The sequence below is a fragment of the Pteronotus mesoamericanus genome, unplaced genomic scaffold (genome assembly GCF_021234165.1).
Source record: "Pteronotus mesoamericanus isolate MK-2021 breed Mesoamerican mustached bat unplaced genomic scaffold, CSHL_Meso_final scaffold_174, whole genome shotgun sequence".
Classification (NCBI taxonomy): domain Eukaryota; kingdom Metazoa; phylum Chordata; class Mammalia; order Chiroptera; family Mormoopidae; genus Pteronotus; species Pteronotus mesoamericanus.
The window spans coordinates 9,410,761-9,427,621 of NW_026555309.1; the positions used below are offsets into that span (position 1 = coordinate 9,410,761).

General features: G+C 37.0%; 1 protein-coding gene across 1 annotated transcript in view; it reads left to right on the forward strand.

Moving 5' to 3' along the window:
* Positions 1 to 4,267: 4,267 nt before the first annotated feature.
* Positions 4,268 to 16,861, forward strand: part of CUNH8orf34 (chromosome unknown C8orf34 homolog) — a 307,155-nt gene continuing 294,561 nt past the window's right edge. Inside the window, 2 exon segments of the mRNA XM_054590132.1 lie at positions 4,268 to 4,462; positions 4,464 to 4,589. Of these exon segments, the coding sequence (XP_054446107.1) occupies positions 4,268 to 4,462; positions 4,464 to 4,589 (321 nt within the window).

Consider the following 16,861-nt stretch of genomic DNA (forward strand, 5'->3'; position numbering starts at 1 on the left):
AGATACAGTTCATACTTTAGAGAGTTTGCTATTTAAAATAAAAGATGGACCAAGATATACATGTAATTAATTAAATGGAACAAAATATAATATAAATGCCACGTATCAAAGATAAAATTTAGCCTTAATAAAATAGCTGAATTGAATTGATCCATTAAAGTGTAATTAATTCATCCAACTGCAATTAATTGAGTGCCTACTATGTGCCAGGTCACAAGACAACGCTTCTCACTAAGGGACAGTGATATCTGCAAACTAAATTCTTGACTATTGTATTTTGCCATGTATAATATGAACTTTTTTGCCTAAATTTTTGAGAGAAATATAAGGATGTGCATTATACATGGGTAATAGTAATTCTGTATCTATATAAATATTTTTAATTCTTTTATTTATGCTTATGCATTAACAGTGTAACTCTAGAAAGCAGTAATGATATCCATATGCAAAACAATACCCTGGAATATGATAATTTGTTTTGTTTCTAAATATAACTAAATAAAAAATTGAATAAAAAATTAAAATGAAACTGGAGAGTATTATGTTAAGTGAAATAAGCCAGGTGGGGAAAGACAAATACCATATGATCTAACCTGTAAGTGGAACTTTTGAGCAAAATAAACAAGCAAGCAAAATAGAACCGGAGGCATTGAAATAAAGAACAAATTGACAGTGACCCGAGGGGAGGGGGGAGGGGCAAGGAGGGTGATGGGGGAAAGAAAGAGAAAGGTCAAGTCAGGGAACGTGTATAAAGGACCCATGGGCACGGACAATGGTGGGGGAGAGGACTGAATGTAGGAGAGTGGGGATAGGCACGGCAGAGGAGAGTAATGGGGCAAGATGGGGAAAACCATAATTGAGCAACAATAAAAAATGTTTTTAAAAAATTGAAATGAAAGATTTTTTTTCCTGAAAGTTTGGGCCAAAAATGTGGGTGCACACTGTACATGGCAAAATATAGTAATTTTCAGGATACTGAGTAGAAAATTAGAGTAGCTTCAGCTCTGGAATTAGAAAAACCTGAATCAAACCTGGCCTTGTCAATTATTCATTGTGTGACCTGGGCAAATCATTTATAATCTCTTAGCTTCACTGCAGAAATCAGAAAGCCATCTTCGATTCCATCTTTCAACTTCATCCTACATATAGTTACTCAACAAATTAGTCTTCAAATATTTCTTGAACATGTTGCATCCTCTCTATCCACATCCCCAGTCCAAAGACTGGCCCTCACAATTTGTTTATGGATTCTGTAACCCCAACTGGTTTTGCTATTGTCATATAATTCTTCTTTAACCTATCATGAATGTTGTAACCAAAGCAATCTTCCTAAAACTTTTACCTGACTATGTATAATACTCCTCTGCTCAAAGCTCTTCAGTCACTTCTCACTGTCTGGAATATGCAAGCCTGTACTTTTTAACAAGGCATTTAAGACTTTTAATGAATTGAGCACTGCTTACATTTTTAACTTCACACACCAGTCTTTCTCCATATATACCCTATGTTTCTCTGAACACCAGTCTGTTTTGTGTTTGTGCCTTTGCACATGGTCTTTTTTTATGCTAAAAGACATAATATTATCTTTATCCTCACTCCAATTCTATCTGAAAAATTTCAAAACTTAATTTTTGTTTAACATATTGCTTAAACACCATTTTCTTTACAGACGTTTCTTGATCCTGACACAGGTAATTTTCCATTATCATACATTCACAGCATGTTTTATACATCTACTATATTAGTACTATGTATTCTTCTGTCATTATTTCTGTCTGCGCCAATTGCTTCAACAAGACTGAGCACCTGAGAACAAAGACAAGGCCTTTCACCTTTGCATCCTCAGTCCTAATGTAATGTCTGCCATGGGGAGGCTGTGCAATAAATATTTATGAGTAATGAAGTCAGGTTTGGAGATAAGTCGAAAGAACCAAGAAATGCTTTGTAGAGGAATTGGCATTTGAGGTAGGCCTTGAAAAACTTTTGAAATATTTCCTGAATTTTAAAAATGTAATTTTGGTATATCCAGTATATTAATATTTTTAAATCCTCACCTGAGGATATATTTATTTTTTTCAGAGAGAGGAAGGGGGAGAGGGGAAAAGAGGAAGATCAATGTGAGAGAGAAACATCAATTGGCTGCCTCCTGTATGTGTCCAGACCAGAGACTGAACCCACAAACTACGTATGCACCCTGATTGGAATTGAACCCACAGCCTTTTGGTGCATGGGATGATGTTCCAACCCAGCCAGGGCTATTCAGTGTATTAACTTACATAAATGTATGTCTCTTCATGATTCTTTAATACATAAGTATTTTGCCAGTGAAGCTTTGTCTTTTCTATTCAAAGCCCTAGGTGCAGTGCTTTGAACATGGTAAAAACTTAATAAGTATGTTAATTATCAGATTTAAAAAAGCATCTTGCTAATGTGTCCTAGAGGATGCCAGCCCTTGATTTCAGAGAGGCACCACTCTGATTCTCTAGTACTATGTGATATCAAAAATACTTCTCACCTGGAACATAGATGGCTCTACACCATACCTTGTAGCAAGTAAAAGTGTTTAAATTCACTCTGTATATGTAATTTGTCCTGAACATGTTTAAAAAATGTTAGTACATTCTGATCTACAATGGAAAGAAAACTTGTGACAGGCTGTACATCTCATTGCTATTCAATTTAACTCTCCCTCAGCAGACCATTGAGTCTGATTGTCAAAGTAATAACTTGGGCATCTTCCCACTCCAATTCATATCAATTTCAGGCTATCAGTCATAGTTAAACTCTTAGGTATCCTGGCAGATTTCTTAGATCTGAATTATTTAAATGGAATTAACATTACTTTCTTAGATAGTCCATTCTTACCTTAACTATTGCATGTTTCCACATAAGTATATCATTTAAATCATGGGTCCCCAAACCCCAGGACACTGAGGACATATGTCAGGACATACAGGATGGTCTGTGGCCTGTTAGGAACTAGGCTGCACAGCAGGAGGTGAGAGCAGGCAAGGGAGAGAAGCTTCCTCCCATTAAGGCCTGAGTTCCTGAGCTCAGCCTCCTGTCCCCTGTCCCCCACACCCACCTGTGGCCCTGGTGCCAAAAATGTTGAGGACCGATGATTTAAAATGCAGATGAAAAAACACTGACACCAATAAAAAATGATAAATTACAGCCATTAAGAACATAGTGAAGAAAAAGAAATCTGTACAGTTGAAGTCTGCTTCAAATGCTATTATTCCCTTTATTCTAAACCTTCATATTTACTAATATAAATCTTTTTATTTTGGTAGTACGTCATGTTTAGGAGCCAGGGAAATTGTCATGGGAAGTCTCAATGGTTTTCTTCACAAGAAAAAGGGCTCTGTGAAGAAAACTCTGTGTTTGTACATCTTAAACTTGAAAAATCTCTCCATGATAAAAAGGTATTGGCTAAATTTGAGGAGTTCATGTAATATCTAGAAGGATCATTGTTAAGTGGAATAGGGTAGCACCTGAGATGTAGTTATATAATTATATATAGACATAATTATATGTGGATTAGGAAGGCGGACTTGGAAGCGGGGCGGGGGGCTGGCTTGCTTTTATCTCTTCTTCCAGTCAGACGCTGAAGAGTTGCTCCCAACCTTTGGGAGTTTTCTGCTGGGTCCTCAGCCTACAGTAGGTTTGCTCCAAGCCAAGCCAGATTTTCCAAAGCAAGGCAACTTCATTTTCGTCGCGAACCCTCAGACCCCATGCATCTTCTCACAACTCTGCTCTTCTCGGACTGTGAACCACCGTAGGCAGAGCAGGAGGTGGAAAGGAGAAGTTCCGATGGGGCGGTAGGGACGACCCCCTTGAGATCTGTATTTGCAGCTGTCGAAGAGTAGCCAACAAGCACCAGATTTATAAGCACTTTGAAAGAAGCCCCTTAACCATTGGCTTTTTGAGCGGAGCTGTCGCTAGGGAGCAGCGGGCAGGGCGAGCACAAGCTGGGGATAAGTCCAGGTTGTTTGTTGTTGCAACCTAGAAGAGGGGCACACGCATTCTACACTCGTACACTCCTGCGAGTTGAGTTAGAGCCCTGAGGCCCCTGTCCTCGGAGGGCGCCCCCAGGTGCCGCTCTGGGCGGAGCAGCAGCTCCCGGCTAGCTTCCCAACCCCTGATCCTTGCTGCTGCCGCCCAGAGAAGCAAGGCACCGCGGCTCCAATTCCCCAGCGTCAGCTCCGGAGCCAGCGCTGCCGGGAGGGAGAGCCGTGGGGGCGGGTGCAGCAGGAGAGCGCGATGAATGAGTTCCCCCCACGTCTCCGAGTTGTCTGAGTTGGCGGTGCCGGTGCCGTGCGGGGTTTCCGGCTCTCAGAGCCCCACACTCACTGCTCGCGTGGCTGCAGCCCACGCCCACGGCCAGGCCGAGCCCGCCACGCTCCGGGAGCCCAGGCTCGCTAGCTCCTGTCCCCACCCCAGTCCAGGGAGAAGGTGGGTGGGCCCCCCGCGGAGGCGCCCTTCTGTCCACACTCTGCGCTGGCCCCTGCTGTCCCTCCATGGCGTCGTATCAGCAGTCCCGGATCCAGGCTTACCTGGAGAAGAACAAGATTGGTCCCCTGTTTGAGGTAAGGCGCTGTGGAGGAAGGGGTGCCCAGAGAAAAGCAGAACACGTTGGAGGGAAGGAGGGATAGAGAACAACCATGAAGGAGGGGCGCCCCTGTGGCTCCAGGTCACTGCTATCGCTCTTTTCGGGGCCAGGTGTCCTGGAACACAGCCTGGCTAGCACTTCCCTGGTTACCTGGTTGCAGACAGGTGAGCTCGGCAGGGTCCAGCCTTAGCCTGGCAGAAGTTTGAGCCGTCCGACTGTCCAGCAGCACCTAGAAGCCACATGCCCAGGACCCTGACAGACAGAGGGATGGCATGCGCGCGCGTGTACACACACACACACACACACACACACACACACACACACACTCTTCCTGGAATTCACACTCTCTTGCATATTGGATTTTTTTAAAAAAATGTGGGCAGTTGTGGAATCCGAATAGGTGGAAGAGGTGCTTAGCAGTGGAAAGAAACACGGTTAACAGGGAGAAAGTGGAACTGGTAAGGAACTGGCTCCGGTAGGCGCGGATGTGTTGAAAAAAATTGTCAAACTGAGACGCTGACATTGGTGTCTGGATGGGAGGAGGGTCCTTTGCATTGCAGACCCTACCTGGATGAGAGGGAGAAAAGGGGAGGAGAGAGGTTTGGGAAAAGCATACACGTATTTGTGGGAAGGAGACGTAGCTCTGTGCTGTGTTCTCTTGCCAAAAAGAACTGAAGATAAAAATACAGTAGGAGAAAGGAAGAGCAGGAGGACTCGAGAAAAAGAGAATGGGAAACAGAAACCTGGCAGGGGTCAAGTGTCCCACTGGCTGCCGGGGCGCTGGGCAGATGCTGAGGCCAGCGGGGAGGGACAGCCCTGGTCCCTCCTCCAGGTCCAGCCACCCACATGGGTACCTGCAGGCGGGGCGAGGGGACTTGGGTGGGTCCAGATACAGTCCCTATCCCTCCTCCCAAAAAACAGTTGTGGCCATTCTTGGGGGTTACACGCCCCTGACCGTAGAGTAAGGCTGATGCTCCGCATGGGGAAGAGATACCGAGACTGGAGAAGCTTCTCGAGGACCCGGGAGAGTGAGAACTACAGAGAAAACAATTATGCAAAGTAATACCCCAATACAAAAGGGAAGAGGGTGACAAGGGCGTGAGCTCAGATAGGTCTTTTCTCTGGGAGAGACGGGTTTGAAATATGTAAGACTGCATGATTTCTTAAGTTTTCCTGCTCAACTTTAACGTACTGTCTTGAACGATAGGACCATAGTTTCTACAGAAACTCACTGTTGTTAGCGTCCTAACATCCTGCAATATATGTCTTGATTCTTGTCTCTGCTGAAAGCGTTAGCAAAGGAAGACCATATCCAAAAACAATGTAAAATTGCTGGAGCTGCTAGAATTCTTTTCTTCATCGTTAGTGAAATAATTGGAAAATATAGGTAATGCTATAAGTATATTTTTAAAAAGTAGAAGCATAATAACCTCTTGTGGAACAGTGTATTAATTACATCAAAATAAACATAAGATAAATATTTACATTTAGAGTGTTCCTACTCTCTTAAAATATAAAGTACAATTGACCAGGTAGGATAAGTGAAATGTTTTTAATAGATGCTATTTTCATTTAACATATTTTAAAATTCTGAAAAGTCTCTTCAAGTAACAATAGAGGTTAGGAATACATGTAAACTTTCTACATACTTACAGAAAATAAAACTATATTTATCACATCCTCATTTTAAAAAATGCTCACAAGCTAGTTCTGCTTTGAAGAATTTTAAGTAATGTTAAGAAAATTTTCTCATAAAATTGTTAGACCTCCTCACTAAAAAAAAAAAATGACAAAATTATATGCTTTGTATTTCGTCAATTTCTTGGTGACATATTACATATATCCCTATACATAGCAATGAGTTAGTTTTTAAGGACTGGCATGTACTTTAAATAATTGGAGGGAAAAAATGGATAAGTTCTCTTTTAAGAAAAGCAGACCCTTATACAATAATTTTGATCTTTATAGAGCCTTAGTTTTGAGATTAGAATTACACATACTTCACAAAATGGGAAAATCTCACTAGCTTGTGGTTGCCTGTCTCTTCCTGTGCTAGAAAACCAGTAAACCTAGTGTAAAAGGGATATTATTGGCCTAACCTTCTCCTCAAAGCTTCCAGCACTTTGATCACTGGTTCATGTAAGAACTGCTCAGGACAGCAATGAAACAAATGAACAAACAAACAAACCTGCTGAGGAAATCAGAGGAGGAACTGGAAATCTGAATTTAGCCAGGAATCCGCAGAAGAGGCACAAATGATTTATTACATATTTAATTCCTGTGCTACATTATAGAAACAATGACATAAGCTAAAACTTTCTTTTTTTCAATCACACATTGAAATGGTTAGGTGTCTCCAAGTTTTATCTGTGCTTTTTTGTGATTTCTTTCTTTTTTTTTGTTTTTGTGCATGCTGAGGTACTTGAGTTGGTGACATAGGTTTACTTTAGTTTTGAAAATCTATAAGGCTTGACATTATGTCCCCTTTACAGATTTTTAAAATGAGGAATGTTTAAAAAAACACATACTAGAGTAAGTCACTTTAAAGAGAGCACAAGAATTTTATTTGAAAAAGTAGCAAAGGTAACATATACTATTCCTGAGAATACTGGTATCCTGTTTTTTTACCTGTATATCTTATTTATTTAGTTCATTTCTTAGTTTCTTTCTTTTTTTAACAATTTTTTTTACTTTGTAGAAAGATTTTATTTATTTTTAGAGAAAGGGGAAGGGAGGGAGAAAGAGAGGGAGAGAAACATCAATGTGTGGTTGCCTCTTGTGTGCCCCCCACTGGGGACCTGGCCTGCAACCCAGGCATGTGTCCTGACTGGGAATTGAACTGGCAACCTTTTGGTTTGCAGGCTGGCACTCAATCCACTGAGCTACACCAGCCAACCACACATTTTTATTTATTTATTCCTAACATTTTATCATTAGAGAAGCTTATAACGTGCTGCACACAATATAGTATTTCAAAACTACTTAAAATAAATCTTGTTTCCAGGTGATTTAATAGCATAAGCTTACACTACCTTTAAAAAATGATTTAAGATGTTTTGAGGCATTGTAAAATGATTCCTAGAAATCATGGCATTGGAGTCTTGGGTAATGACATTTTAATCAGATAATATGACGATGTAAGGTAAAAATGGTAGTGGTGATTTACATTCCACAACTCTTTGATATTTTTGTGAGATGTAACACTTTCAGTATTCTATTGGCTTATTCAGGACTGGCAAGTAAGGCAAACTGGGCCTCAATCTATAAGGTATGATTGACACTGCTTCAATAAACTAGCACTATAAACCTATTTACTATAGACTTCCACACACAGCTCCTTAACTGTGACATGGTTTGGCTCCCACCAAAGGAGAGTAGTTTTGCAACATACACAGGCAAGATGTATGGTGTAAACAAAAGCCATCTCAAACCCTAAGGCCAACCACTTAACAGTCAAAGAATTTGACAGTCAGAAATTCTGAAACTGAATAATTAACTGGCATATAGCTTCTTGTTACGATTAAGTGATTTATTTGTCTATATTGTAAGCAGTTTAACTTAGTTTCTAAGAGATTATATGATGTGGAACATCATAATAAATTTATTTTCAACATACAGAAGTATACAATTTTAGTGTTTCCCATTTCCATTAAGTACGTAGAATAATTATTTGAAAATTATTGGTAGTCAGGGTGCTCAGTGCAGTCCTATATCTTGGTTCAGGCCCAAGCATACTCACAAAAAAGTAAAATCCTAAACTATTAAAAAACAAAATAACAGGGCCTTCATAAAAATCTCCAAAGGATTTTTAAATCTATATGTACTGAATATGTGGCCATCCAAATTCACAGCATTTCTCCAAATGTTGTCTGACCCACTCCAAGTGGAAGAGAACCACATTATCACTTTCTTTGTTTAGCTCAAAGGACCTCTAACCACATGGTCTGAATTTTGCTAACTGATTTGGCTTATGTCATGAGGTGGACTTGTGTTAAATGTATGGTCACTCACAGCCTGCATTATTCATACACTTGCTGCTGCACAAGTTGCTTTTTCAGGTACCCTGCCCCACACTTTTCAGCCACATCTGTAACCCTGAAATCCACTTGTCCTGGAGAGTATCAGCTAGTCACCTGGCAGGATTGGGAAACTCATTACACACAGGTAGGGGAGTATTGAGAAAATAAGTAAATAAACTGAAAAAAGTGCAAGCCAACTTACTCACTGATAGAGATGGAAGCTACAAATATAAAAAAGAAAAAAGGTAGAATGAACCTTGTGGTACTGGAAAGAAATTGGAGGTATTAATGTGATCTCATGACTTTGAATAATAGAAATAGATATAAATGTCACAAGAATAAGTATAGATCTGTGTGTATTAACATTTGCATAAATGTATACATTTTTCCCCTCACTCTGCCTTACCGTGAAGGCCTGGGAATAGCAGCACCCCAATAGCAATGAGGTTACTAAGTGACCATATTTGGGGTTGTAAATTCCATTCTCCATTCAATGGAACCAGGCATCCTTGGAGAAATTGTTGAATCAAGTCTTGAGGCTAGGAAAGTACAGGATGAACCTGGAAAATCTTATTATGCCCGACAGTAAGAAAATGGACAAAGGAAAATAGGTACGTGTCAAAAGAACATAGAAGCCAGCTTGAAGAAGCTCTTATTAACTAAATCTGGAACAATTTAAGAATAAAAATTAAAAATGATGCTAACAGATTATCTTAACTGTACAAAGCAGGAATATTTTATTGCACAGGGATAATAATGAGATACACGAACGTATTCAATTTATTTGGAGAAGAAAAGGCTTTATTATAAGTAGAATGCCAATTAATAAAAATAAAAGGGATGGTGGAATATAGACAATCACTACTTGGCAACCATCTTCTTAATAATTCAGGCAAGAAACATTAATTGATGCTAAAACAAATGGGTGAAAATTGTATGAGGAATGAAGTGTTGCATCATCTTTAGTATCTTTTCACAAAATAGTTGTTAATTACAAAGGAAAAAGTAACTTTAAAGTGAAGAAAACTGGCAGACATGACTTGACTTAAATGAAAAGGCAAACCAACATTAAGATGCAGTTAAAAAAACGTGGCCTTGCTTCTCTAATATTTCTGCCAATCATGCATGGCCTAAATTGAATAATGAGAAAATATTTGATAAACTTGATGGGGAAATTTTATTTTCCCAGAGTTTTCAAAAATGGTAAGGTGATGAAAGTTAAGGGAGGTCTCAGGCTGAAAAGACATGACAGCTAAGTGTAAAATACAGTCCTAGAGCTGATACTTTTGCTATGAAGGACATTATTGGGAAAGTTATTAAAATTTGAATGAGATCTCTGAGTGAAAGATATATGGAATTTTTTGTGCTGTTTGTGTACTTTCTCTGTAAGTTTAAAATTATTTCAAAATAAAAAATATTAAAAATAAAGAGCATCTAGGAAATGAGTATTTACAAATTAGTTCACCCATGTGATTTCTTTAAACATTAAATTATATACATGTAGTTAAGAATTTTATTAATGGTTTATACATGGAAACCAATAAATAATAAGCTGAAGTTCTGAGTAAAGAAAATATGCAATTCTGGTTAAGTAAGTATGCATTTTCCTCTTCTTCCTCTCAAAATTTTATTGAAATATTAGCAAAAATATTTAAAAATAAATGCATAACAATGCTAAAACACAAGAAAGGGTACTGAGGCAAAGAGGCTCTTTCTCCTTTGTGAACATTTTTTTTTAATGAATGGTGGCATCTATTTTGCACCTCTCTATGGTCAAGCGACAGTCAATGATATGTAGTGGAAATGTTCGAAATTTCCTGGAAGTTACCTTAAAGTGTATGGACGCAGGTGGGACCTGCTCCTCACATTCTTCGCTCCTTGCTGCTGTCCAGAACGCCCTTTTGTAATTCCTCCTTCCCACCCTTTCTTACTCCCTCCGCACCCTCAGGAAACTACTGATCTTTTTGTCACTATGGATTAGTTTTCCTTTTCTAGAGTTTTCTATGCACTTATATTTGTTGTTATATTTTTAATTCAACATAATTATTTTGCATTCATTCACATTTTATCATGTACCAATAGTTCGTTTCTTTGTATCACTGAGTCGTATTTTGTATGGATTTATGCTTTCATTTCTCTTGACTATTTACCTGGAATAGAATGGCTGGGTCATATGGTAGGTGTATGTTTAAACTTTTAAGGCCTTAGTCACATTTTTTTTTTTGGAGAGTGGATGTACAATTTTACATTTCTACCAACAGTATATGAGAATTCTACTTGCTCTACATTCTCACCAAAACATGTTACACCCATCTCTTTAATAATGGCCATCCTTACAAGTATGTGCGTTATCTCATTGTAGTTTTATTTTACATATTTTTGATGTCTGTTGCTGCTGATTAGTTTTTCATGTGGCTATTTGCTGTATATTTTTGGTGGAGTGGCTGTTCAGATATTTTGCCCATTTTTAAACAAGAAATGTATTCTTGTTTTTGAGTTTTAAGAGTTCTTTATATATCCTAGGTCCTTTGCATTTTCATATGAATTTTATAATCATTTTGTCAATTTTCACAGAAAAGTACCTGCTGGGATTTTTTTCTGGAGTTTTGTATCTATTGATGCAATTAGGCAAAATTGAGATCTTAACAATTTTGAGTTTATGTAGAAAGCTGAAGGGGTTGTACAGAAAAAGATATATAGAAACTAATAAATGTGTTTATCAAGGTATTAGATATATGTTCAAAGTACAAAAACTAATTCTCTATTTCTGTTCAACTAAATAACTATAGGAGTTAAAATAGAAAAGATGCTTTTGTAATGGCATCAAAATGACATACTTGGGAAATACTGAAAAAAACTATAAAATATTTCTCAGTTATTTAAGACAGCCTAATCAATGAAGAGTTAGTACCTTGTACATGGATAGCACAACAATATTGTTAAGAGGTTGAATGACATATACTAATTTCCACAGTCATTAAAAGTGTTTATAAGTAAAATACAGTGCTGTATTGCTGTAAAAATAGAAACTTAGGTATATGGAGCAGATTGAATTCAGAAATCTAAACCGATGCAGACATGATCAATTACATAGGGAAATGATAATCATTGCCAAAAAAAAAAGATATGTCACAATGGTATAGACATAAGCAAAACAGAAAAAAATCAATTTTCACCTTAAATCATATGCAAAAATTAACTTGAAATGGATTATAGGCCTAAATGTAAAACGTTTTTTTATATCTAGAAGAGAGGATAGGTTTTTTTCCTAACCTTGAGTTCAGCAAGTATCTCTTAACTATGACAAAAATATTATAAACTATAAAGAAAAAAAATCAAGAAACTGGCCTAACTTAAAGTTAAACTTTTACTCTTTGAAAGGCATCTTCAAGAGAATAAGAAGGCAAACCACAGATTTGGAGAAACCACTTTGTAAATATGACCTGATAAAGGCCTTGTATCTACCTGAGGCAGACAACAGCCCTGCTGAGGTGGTGTCAGAGAAAACCCGGTTAGGAACCACGACTTCCATTCCAGCCAGGCAGTAACAAGGGCGCCCCTACGGTGTCAGCGGAGGCCAGGTGGGAGTGTGCACTTCTCCCACACCTGGTAGCAATGAGGCATTTCTCTCCTTCCCCATCGGGTCATATTTGAAGAGGCCTAGAGAAGAGTCAGGACTTTCACTATATCCCGGTGGCTAAAAGGCTACCCCTGCCATGATATGCCAAGATAATCAAAATTAAACTTCTGAAAACAAAGAAAAGAAATATCTTGAAAGCAGCCCAGGAAATGCAAGTCTGTACCTATAGATCAGTGATTTTTTTTACCTTTTTCATCTCATGGCACACATAAACTAATTAGTAAAATTCAGCGGCACAGTAAAACATATATTTTTTGCCGATCTGACAAAATATAGGTATAATTTTGATTAGTTCACACCAGACAGCTATTGTGTTGGCTGTTGTACTTTTTATCTTTGACAATCTAAGGGTAAAGAGGTTAGTGCCCTTGACTAAGTAATCAGGATTTTCTTGTTTTAAAAATTCTTGCGGCACACCAGTTGAAAATCGCAGCTATAAAAGAAAAAAACTATTTGAAAGACAGCATATTTCTCATCAACCCTTGGAAGTCAGAGGGAAGTGACATAATATTTTCCTAGTAATGGAAAAACAACCCAGAATTCTGTATTTAGAGAATTGGAAAGTAAAGAAGAACATGGGAAGAGCAAATATATGAGTAAATATAAAATATTTACTTCTCCTCTTGAGTTTTATAAATTGTTTTATTGTCTTTTTAAAATAATTTTTCCTAATAATTTTATTCAGTTGTCCTACATTTGTACAATAAGAAAGGGCAGGGGAAAGAAGACTATCAAACCATTTTATTTCTGAGGACCTTCATCTATTTCATTTCAGTAACCATTGCTTTTTTTCCTAATTATAGTTGACATACACTATTATATTAATTTCAGGTGTACCACATTGTAATTTGACATTTATTTATTTAGTATATTTTGTTGATTATGCTATTACAGTTGTCCCAATATTTTTCTCCCCTTTCTCCCCCTCTACCCTGCACCCCCTACCCTTCTACATCCCCCCCTCCACTTAGTTCATGTCCATGGGTCGTACATATAAGGTCTTTAGCTTCTCTATTTTCTATACTATTCTTAACCTCCCCCTGTCTATTTTGTGCCTATCAGTTATGCTTCTTATTCCCTGCACATTCCCTCCCCCCGCATTCTCCCCTTTCTCCTCCCCACAGATAACCCTCCATGTGATCTCCATTTCTGTGATTCTGTTCCTGTTCTAGTTGTTGGCTTAGTTTTTGTTTTTGTTTTTGTTTTTTAGGTTCAGTTGTTGATAGTTGTAAGTTTGTTGTCATTTTGATGTTCATAGTTTTGATCTTCTTTTTCTTAGGTAAGTCCCTTTAACATTTCATGTCATAAGGGCTTGGTGGTGGTGATGAATTCCTTTACCTTGACCTTATCTGGGAAGCACTTTATTTGCCTTTTCATTCTAAATGATAGCTTTGCTGAATAGAGTAATATGGCCCAAATGAAAGAACAGATCAAAACTCCAGAAAAATAACTAAGTGATGAGGAGATAAATTATGTTTTATTGTTGAAGCAAAAATTACAACAGTGTCAGGTGTAGTTTGTTTTTTGTGAAACTTTTAAATTTATTATTTTATTTTATGCATACAACCACTTGGAAGGTGAATATAATTATTACCCCTGTTACATACAGGAGTGAAATGAGGCTCAAAGATATAAAGATGGTTGAGTGAATAGATGGTAGAATCAGGTCTTGCAATCATGTCTGATTTATATAAAGTAATATTCTTTTGTAAACTTAGTGTGATCTTTTTAACACAGAAATAAATTTTTAGTACATTTCATAGGTTGACTACCTTTTATTGAATTTATTAGGGTGACATTGGTTCATAAAACCATACAGGTTTCAAGTGTACAACTCAAGTAAACATCATCTGCACACTGCATCCTGTGCCCAGCACCCCAAGCAAAGTCTCTTTCTGTCCCCCTTCCTTCCCACCCTTTTATTTACAGTCGAGTAGTATTTCATTGTATAAATGTACCACAGTTTTTTTATCCACTCACCTACTGATGGGCACTTGGGCTGTTTACAGATCTTGGCTATTGTAAATAAAACTGCAGTGAATGTAGGGGTGAATGTATTTTTTGAATCAGTGTTTTAGGTTTCTTTGGCTATATTCCCAGAAATAGGATTGCTTGGTCAAAAAGCAGTTCCATTTTTAATTTTTTGAGGAAACTTCATATTGTTTTTTTTCAGTGGCTGCACCAATCTGCGTTCCCACCAACAGTGCATGAGGGTTCCCTTTTCTCCACACCCTCACCAGCATGTTTGTTGCTTTATTGCTGATAGCTGTTTTGCCAGATGTGATATGACGTCTCATTGTGGTTTTAATTTGCTTCTCTGTGATGATTAGTGACATTGAGGATCTTTTCATATGTCTGTTGGCCATCTGTATGTCCTCTTTGGAGAAGTGTCTATTCAGGTCCTTTGCTTATTTTTTTTTACTGTGTTGTTTGTTTTCTTGGTGTTGAGTTGTATAAGTTCTTTATATATTTTGGAAATTAACACCTTAGCAGATATATCATTGGCAAATATGTCCTCACATTTAGTGGGTTCCCTGTTGATGTTTCTTTTGTTGTACAAAAGCTTTTTATTTTGCTTTAGTCCCATTTATTTTTTCCTTTGTTTCCCTTGCCTGAGGATGTACATTGGCAAGTATATTGCTATGAGTAATGTATGAAATTTTACTGCCTATGATTTCTTCTAGGATTTTTACAGTTTCATGACTTACATTGAAGTCTTTAATTCATTTTGATCATTCTTGTGTATGGTGTAAGTTGGTGGTCTAGATTCATTTTTTTTGCATGTATCTGACCAATCTTCTCAACATTATTTATTGAAGAGACTCTTTACCCCATTGTATGCTTTTACCTCCTTTGTCAAATATTAATTGACCATAAAGGCATGGGTTTATTTCTGTGCTCCCTATTCTGTTCCATTATGCCAAATCCATGCTGTTTTGATTACAATGGCTTTAAAGTATAGTTTGATATCAGGTAGTGTTGACACCTCCAACTTTGATTTTCATTCTGAAAATAGCTGAGGTTATACAGGGTCTTTGTGGTTCCATATAAATTTTTGGAATATTTGCTCTATATCTGTGAGATATGCAATTGGTATTTTAATAGAAATTGCATTGAATCTGTAGATTCCTTTTAGGTACTGTTAATTTTTCCTACCCATGAACACAATCTATGCTTCCACTTACTTGTATCTTTCTTCAGTTTGTTTCTTCAGTGTCTTATATTTTTTCCAAGTATGGGTCTTTTACATCATCCTTGGTTAAATTTATTCTTATGTACCTTATTTTTTTCTTTTTGATTTGCAAATTGGAACGGAGGAAGTGCAACTGTAATTATTTGCCAATAATATAATATTGTATATAGAATATCCTAAAGACTCCACAAAAAACTACTAGGTTTAAAAAATGAATTTGGCAAAGTAAAAGGATAAAAAATTTGTATTCATAAATTGGTGACATTTTTATATGTCAGTAATGAACTATCAGAAAAAGATGTCAATTGTGGTTTTAAATGTGTGTAGAAGAAATATTTTAGACAATTGTATTATAAGCAGGGAAGAGTAAAAAGCACAAGGAGTATAAGATTTCTATACTTTATCTGAACTGGTAAAATTATTATACCTTTAGATAAATTATATATGTATAACAGAATACCTAGGGCAATGGCTAAAAAATATGTATACAAAGAGATGCTCTCTAAAACTATAGACAACTCAAAATGGAATTCTAAAAAGTGTTCAAGTAATTCCCAGGAATAAAAAAAGAAAACAACAATAAAAAAATAAAAACAGAAAGGACAAACGGAAATCAAGAAATAATATGGTAGACCTTAGCCCAAATATATTAATAATTATATTAAATACAAATGTTCAAAGTATACCAATTAAAAGACAGAGGTAGAGTGGATTAAAAACTATAACCCAGCTCTGTGCTGTCTCCAATAGTGTCACTTCAAATACAAAGAAATAAGTAAGCTAAAAGTAAAAGCAATGGAAAAATATTATGCAAACATCAAAAGAAAGCAGAAGTGACTATGTTAATGTCAGATAAAGTAGTCTTGAGAGAAAATGGCCAGAGACAGAAATTGTCATTATATAATAATAGAAGGGTCAATCTACCAAGAAAAATACCCATCCTAAGTGTGTGTGCACTGAACAGCAGAGTTGCAAAATCTATGAAGCAGAAACTGATAGAACTAAAGAGAATAGACAACTCTACAATAGCTGGAGACTTCAAACCCCTCTTTGACAACTGAGAGTACAATGAGACAGAAGATCAGAAATGCTATGAAGAACTCAAAGGATCTACTCGGCATTTGTAGACCACTCCATGTAACATCAAAATACACATTCTTTTTCAGTGATATGGAATGTATATAAGGATAGACCATTCCCTGAGCCACTAAAAAAACCTCAACTGAAATCATACAGAGTGTTTTCTTCATCACAGTGGAATAAAACTAGAAATCAATAACAAAGGAAACAGGAAATTTTCCAAAACACTGGGAAAACATAAGTTTAAGTAATCTACTGGTCAAAGTAGAAATCTTAAGGAAATTTTAAAAATACATTGAACAACAAAAAGGAAGATG